Source organism: Ruditapes philippinarum, unplaced genomic scaffold, assembly GCF_026571515.1.
Source record: "Ruditapes philippinarum isolate M1 unplaced genomic scaffold, ASM2657151v2 ctg6593_1_1_1_1, whole genome shotgun sequence".
Lineage (NCBI taxonomy): Eukaryota > Metazoa > Mollusca > Bivalvia > Venerida > Veneridae > Ruditapes > Ruditapes philippinarum.
The window spans coordinates 52144-60082 of record NW_026865576.1 but is presented as its reverse complement, the minus strand read 5'-3'; the positions used below and the strand labels follow the sequence as shown (position 1 = coordinate 60082).

The 7939-nt window shown below is 31.1% G+C and overlaps 1 protein-coding gene across 1 annotated transcript; it reads right to left on the bottom strand.

Moving 5' to 3' along the window:
- Window positions 1–414: 414 nt before the first annotated feature.
- LOC132729614 (uncharacterized) lies at window positions 415–6013 on the bottom strand. Its single transcript, XM_060715419.1, has 3 exons — window positions 5998–6013; window positions 1214–1420; window positions 415–644 (listed from the first exon to the last, which is right to left on the bottom strand). Exons 1-3 carry the CDS (start codon window positions 6011–6013, stop codon window positions 415–417), a joined length of 453 nt encoding a protein of 150 aa, XP_060571402.1.
- Between the last annotated feature and the right edge of the window lie 1926 nt (window positions 6014–7939).

Below are 7939 nucleotides of genomic sequence, written 5' to 3'. Positions count from 1 at the left end.
ACTGGCAAATATGCAAATGAAGTTTGCCGCAGTGTTACCAAAAGCTTCTGGCGAACATCCGCAAACTTACTATGCAAATGAAGTTTGCTGCAAATTTGCCGCAAACTTTTGGCGAACATCTGCAAACTTTTACCATGCAAATGAGGTTTGCGGTAAATTTGCCGCAAACAGAAGCTACCTCCCCCTATAGTTAGCGGCAAGTTTGCCGCTAACCTCATGAGTTGCGGCAAATTTGCCGCAAACCTCATTTGCATGGTAAATAATTGCTGAAAGCAGTTTGCCGCAAACTCACCGCAATGTTTGCGGCAAACTTGCCGAAATGTTCAACAGAGAGCCTTTTTTTTTTTGGTAAGGGTGTACATTTCAAATAAATGTGTTAAACTAATTGTTCTTCTGTTTTTACAAAAAAATTATCTATAAAATTGTACCTGGAAGGCTTATTGTCAACGTCGGTGTTTCTGCTGCAGCACTAACGGTAAGAGTAGATGTTCCAGAGTCATTGTTATCATAAGACGTTGTATAACACTGTATAGTAATAGAGTAAGTGGTTGCAGTCATACACCCGTTACTGGTAGAACACGCTGTACATGATGGACAACTACCGCAGCTTGTGACCGAGCATGCTGACTTGTAGACTGTGTTCCCTTATAACAAATTATTAAATAAGATACTACTTATAAAGTATGTATGTATGTATGTATGTATGTATGTATGTATGTATGTATGTATGTATGTATGTTTGTTTGATGTAGGTATGTGTTAGTGTGTGTGTGCGTGCGTGTGTGTGCATGCATGCATGTATGTGTCACTTGCTGTGATAACTAGCGTTCAAATGATTACAACATTGGCAAATGCATTTTTCCCACGACTCGCATATGCATTTGCACACAATATAAATAAACAAGAAATGCTTGTCGTATTTAAATTATCTATTGTAAATTAATGAAGTTGAAATCGTGAATTCATGAAGAACTCGTGAATGCCTAACAAATTTGTGTTGATGTTTACACTTAATGCAGTAGTATTACTCCCAAAATGTTATTGATATTATTATATAATCCATCAGAACATATCTTTAAATTAGGTCAATACTAAACGTTTTTGTATTTGTGTTTGATTCTTAAGATATTACATAATATGATATATAAAATACATAATATGTATCGTATATATGTTATTAAACTGTTAAACTGTGAACAAATAAACTGTTTACCTGACAGGTAGAGAAGTCCTGGGGCTGTGTTTGAAGAAACTGTACACGTCTCACATGCTACTGTATGAGAATTTGTTCCAGTCTTCACTCCAAGAAAGTATGTATTAGTAGAGGGGTAACACAAGGCAGAAATACTCCACAAGGTCCTTGCACCGTCGTAATTTTCATTGAGGTACTGCGTCCCGGGGTTGTTAAATGATGCCAACTCTGTAAAAAACAATTGTATTCTTATTTTATGATTTTCATCACAATATATATGTTATGTCTATCTGATGAAAAAACAGTATAATGGCATTAGCGCATTTAAATTGTTATATGTCATTTTTGCGTCAATAGATTACATAATACGAATGTGTACATATACAAAATGACCATATCAATGCTGAACGTTTCGTAAGCAAATCAGAAAGAAAAAATACCTTTTCTTCAACCATTTTGGCAAATTTATTGACAACAGACTAAACAGTTTTACAAGTTATAATGCTGAAAAGGCATCGTCTAAATTAGTCATGATTTTTTATTTAAAACAAGAAGAACATCCTGATATTAAAGTAAACTAAATGGCAAAAAAAAGGACAAACCTGTATATTGAAAAAATAAAAAATGTATTAACAGTAACATCAACATTTTCCTTTACAGTGTTGAAACGAAAAATGAAAAAAAAACAGGTATACTAAACGAAACTAAGGTAAGTTCCTTCTTGAGATTCATCTATCATGAAATCTATTTTGGGGAACGGCATGACTAAGTTCGCTTTTTAACTATTTATCTACTAAGTATAGTATTTCTATTCTATTGTATTAACTGAAACAAATGACATTGTGTGACTTTTGAAATTATAGTAACTGCGCAAATCCGTTGAAGTGTCCTGGTTTACTTTAGAGTGGGTGTATAAAACAAGGTATGTCGTGTTCATTCAGTACAAATACTTTAGCTGTTCCTATTTTTAGAAAATACACTTTCTATACTCAGTTCTTATAATATTACGGATTCTATTATATCACAGTATTTACATGGTCTGCGCCTGCAAGGAAAACGAACACTAGATTATGTGTTTTATTTTCTAAACTGCTCATATCATAGGAAGGTACCATTGCATTTGAGTGTTTTATGTATCTTTTCTTATTTGACCAGTTTTGTTTCCAATAGTTACAAATGCATGAGATAGAATATTTGTTGTACACAGGTTGATATGCAGTTGTGTTAAGTTTGGGGAGAAACGTCAGGATGAAAGAATTATCAGCAATGTAAGAAATATTATAAAATGAAGTGTGTTATATATTGATCCATATATTCAAAATATTAATATACCGTAATCGTAACGTGTTTAAAATTCTGTTGTATTTTTAAAATGTGAAATAAAATTTTTAAAAATCAGTGCAATGTAGTTAATTTCTAAAGAGTGGAACAAAAATGAAATAAAAAAGAAACATAAAATAGAAATTTTTAAGATTCAAATATATGTTAATTCAAATGATCATACAAAAGACCAAGTGAAAAAGGGAGAAAAACAACAACAACAACAACAACAACATAGTAACATGGCAGAGCGAAGGGTTCAAACATATAAGTGCAAATCATTAAAAGTTACTGTGACGTTGATTTACCAAGTGAGTTTCTATACGATGGTACACATTTTTTTAAATTAAACTATATATAGTTGTTGACACTTTCAGTCTCAAATAATATGTAAACTTGCCCTTTATTGGACTTTCCCAAGTACCGTTAAGACCAAATTATCATCACAGGACAATATGGACAATACACGTTTAATTTCTATATATATTCGACTTATTCTACTTGAAAAAGAAAAGGAAATGTGATGGGCTAAAAGAACAAACAATAGATTAAACTTGAGCAGCACGCCAAATATGACACTGGTAAGACTAAATACATGTATTTGCAAGTCTTATCATACCTTTACAAAAGTAAGAAGTGGGCCGAAAAGTTGCGATCATGCAGTCAGGCAGACCTTCATCCGTGTGAAAATTCGCTATCAAAAGAGATACCTTGATTTCAGCTACATCTACCCTTCTTACCGTAAATTACAGCAAAACATATACAATGCATACATAGAGACTTTCTTTTTCTTTCTGAATAAAGTAAGTTTTCACCAAATAAGAAAAGAGTTTATGACAGAGCTTTATTTATACATGTATTCTGTATTGTAATTCTCTTCAATCTCCTACGCAGTGACTCCCTTGATCAGTAAAATCTGCCAAGGGAGGTAATCACTGTAAGGAGTTTAAAGTATCTGGTATTTTATCGCGGCAAAATATGGTAACTGATTTAAATCTACTGTAAGCATGCACTTCAGGTCAATGAAAAAGCTAACATACCAAATTTGGAGTCAATCAAATTAATAGTGACCAAGTTATGCTCTGGACAAGCCTATTCAGTAAGAAAATTAACAAAGGGAAATAACTCAAAAATCATGAAGTGCAGATTACAAGTTATTGTGCACTGCAACTCATCTCAATGAGATCATCCCATGAAGCTTCAAGTCAATATAGCGTTTAAAGTGGAGAAGAATTGGCCCGGGCAAAAAAGAAATAAAGTTAACAAATGTCAATAAAAGTACATGGTACCGGTTCTTGTGCACTGCACTTCTTCTCAATGAGATCTATATGAAGTTTCAAGTCAATAGCTTTTATAATTTATGAGAAATGGCCCAGACAAAAATAAAGTATGAAAATTAACAAAGGGCAATAAATAAAAATATAAGAAAAGCAGAGTACCGGTTCTTGTGCACTGCACTTCTTCTTAATGAGATATGCATTTAAATTATCATTCTATAAAGTTTCAAGTCCATAGCGTTTATACTTTATGAGAATGTCTGGACAAAAATGAAATATGAAAATTAACAAAGGCCAATAACTAAAAACAAACAGGAAGTGCAGAGTACCAGTTTTTTTGCATTGCAATTTTTATCAATAAGATCTATTATCCTATGAAGTTTCGAGTACAATAGTTTTTATAATTAATGAGAAATGCCCTGGACAAAAATAAAGAAAAAAAATAACAAAAGGCAATAACTAAAAAAATAAGAAGTGCAAAGTACCGGTTCTTGTGCACTGCACTTATTCTCAATGAGATCTATCATCCTATGAAGGTCCAATAGCTTTTAAACTTTATGAGAAATGGTCCTGACAAAAATGAAATATAAAAATTAAGGAAGGGCAATAACTTAAAAATTAAGAAGTGCAGAGTACCGGTTTTTGTGCACTGCACTTCTTATCAAGGTATCAGCCATTTGCCAAAAAGCTGAGAAACAGTTAGATTAAGTAAATTCCTCTCTGTATCTACCAGACTTATCAAATTTAAATCTTTTATCAGGTCAAACTTCAATTACTGTCCCATAGTGTGGCATTTCTGTAGTAAAGCTAACACTGACAAACTTGAAGAACTCCAGTACAGGGCCTTAAGTATTGTTTTCAGTGATTTCACATCATCATATGAAAGTCTCCTTGATAAGGTTAAACTATACCCACACTCCATTTAAGTAGGTATCGAGACTTTCAAATGCTTACACAATATATCACCAAAATATATTTAAAACTTGGCCAAGTTTAAGACCTCTGTTTACATTTGCAGGTATGATTATACACTAGAAGTGCCTACAGTACGAACCACAAGGTATGGACAGAACTCCTTTCTTTTTGAGGCTTCCCGGGTGTAGAACACCGCCGACGAAAGTAACACCTATATGTCCCTTTTTTCAAATTGCGGACGAGTTAAAGGACGAGTTGACCACGGGACGGATTTAACATGTTAAAGGTACCGAGTAGACCTAGGGACGAGTTGACTCAAAATCTGTTAAATTTACTCTACTTAACTAGATCTATTAAGAAACCTTTTGTAAAAAAAAATAAAAAAGGAACAAGTAGTAATACATTAATAACTATAAAAATGGGACCAATGACAAGAGATCAGAATAACTTGGGACCAGAATGACCAATTTGGGACCGGAATAATTTGAGACCGGAATGACTTGAGGCCGAACCGATTTGCACCGCTTTTAGGTAGTTACTATGACCTTGACCTGTCAAATAGAATGTCAGACATTTCATTTCCAAGACATTTCACAGCAAGACGGTTCATACCTAGACGTTTTACTCCCTTTTTGTCAATTGTATGGACGTTTCACTCCCAATTTTTAGAGATGTTTACTAGGAAAGTTAACAAATTTTATTTTCATTAATATCAAACAGTGTAAAAGGAAATTCAATTTAATGTTTCGTTTTGTTGATTTCAATGGTACTGTTAATACAAATTATTAGAATATTACTTATTTAATTATGGGTTGAGTGATAAGAGGTGTAAATGAAAGACAAATTTCTGAGATATCACTTTTATTATAAGTGAAAAAAAACATAAGAAAATTCTATTTATAGTAAATTAAAAAAATTAATAGAATAACATAGAAAGAACAACATTTTAGACATATTATAGGTATCAGTTTAAAAATTGAAATCACTACCAGTAAAAGTAATTAATATTATTCAAATAATAAAAAATATCAATATATTAAATATATTGACTATATAATGATTATTTTTTGTAAGTCTTAAACAATGAAATGCGAAACATGTGTATAAAATAAATTATTTTTTAAAATTATTTTCTTCATCAATTTATTAAACAGTAGCCATTAAACAAGCTTAAGTAATTGTGGTGTTTTCCATCGCCTAATTAGTTGTATAGACACTGAGACAATCAACTAACAGTTTGACACCACTAAAAAAAGGTAAAGGTCTTGTTTATTATATAGTGTGGGTACCTACTGAAAGGACCAGCCATTTCTGACTTATGAAACACCTAAAGTTTGCTTGCATACTTTATTTCATTGGTTTGAAAATGTTACCAATCGATATATTATATCAAATTTTTTCAGACAACATGTTTTTATAATTATAATATGATTATTATTACGTTTGATTAGGAAAATAAGATATATCGAGTGCTTTCCGGTCCTGCTAAGGTACATGTACTTTACCGGATAGCAATATAGTTTATCAAAGTAATACATGGAAACTTTATTTTATTGATTTGAAAGTGTTACCAATCGATTTATTGTATCAAAATTTTCCAGACAACATGTTTTTATAATTGTAATATGATTATTATAACGATTATTTAGGAATGTTAAATAAATTGAGAATGCTTTCCGGTTTTGTTAAGTATATGTACCGAATAGCACTCGAATTTTCCCTAAAAAAACGTACAACCTTCATTGTATTGAATTGAAAACGTTACCAAGAGATTTATTAGGAAGAAATCTCTCAGACATTATTTTTTTATAAATAATATTACGAATAAAAAAGTTTAAAATAGATATATCGAGTGCTTTCCGGTCCTGCACATTCCATTATTGCTTTCCGGTCCTGTGAAGTAATAGTAATACATCACCGAAAAGCACTGGTCCTCTTACCTCAGACAAACAGATGGTATATAAATATTTAAAATGTATGTACCTTGTCTAATATATTAAGATATAAAGTTCTATGAGATTCCGTATATATCCGTTACAAACATTTCTTTTCATGAGTGCCGTAATAATCTTCATTAAACAAAATTAATTTTTATATCAAAAGAGTGTGTAGTTAATTGCAATTTCTAATTATCTAATTTAATGTGCATGTAAAGGACAGTGTCTAATTAATGCAACTTTGATGTGCAGGTCGGTACTCTCAATTATCATAATTGTGTACAAATTGATTAAATCATCACCTTTTGTGCTACAATATACAAGGTCTTTAATCAGCAAGGATAAGCACGTGTGATAAACAATACAACAACTACTGTCCTCCACTGATGACCACATTGCTTTTCGGTACACATAGTATGGTAAAAATAAAGACATAACTGAACGAAAATTTATAATTTTTTCTTTATTTTACATGATATAAAAATATAATAATAAAAAATATGGTTCGATGCTTTGAATAACTTATTGGTACTTTTTACACATCCTCTTTCTGTCCTTCACACAACCTATAAAATATTAGAAATATGATGCATTGATCTATGGTATGAGCAATATTGAAAAATCGTGTAACTAATCATAATATTTTTAATTGAAATAAGTTCAACTTAATTAATAAATTTATAACACTTTCACATAATTAATATAAAGGATTAGTGTGATTTATATAAATATTCGAGTGCTATTCGGTAAAGTATATGTACTTTAGCATTACCGGAAAGCAATCAATACAACTTTGTAACAACTTTGAAAATCGCGTTATGAAACATAAAATATTTATAAAAACGTCATGATATACAGATCTTCAACTACTAAATAGATTGGTAACACTTGCAAACCAATAAAATAAAGTTTTCATGTATTAATTGGATAAACAATATTGCTATCCGGTAATGTACATGTATCTTAGCAGGACCGGAAAGCACTCGATATATCAGTTTTCCTAAATACTCGTAATAATTATCATTATATATTTATAAAAACATGTTGTCTGAAAGATTTTGATCTAATAAATCGATTGGTAACACTTTCAAACCAATAAAATAAAGTTTTTATGTATTACTTTGATAAACTATATTGCTATTCAGTAAAGTACATGTATCTTAGCAGGACCGGAAAGCACTCGATATATCTTATTTTCCTAAATAAGAGTAAAAATAATCATATATAATTACAAAAACGGGTTGTCTGAAAGATTTTGATCTAATGAATCGATTGGTAACACTTTCAAACCAATAAAA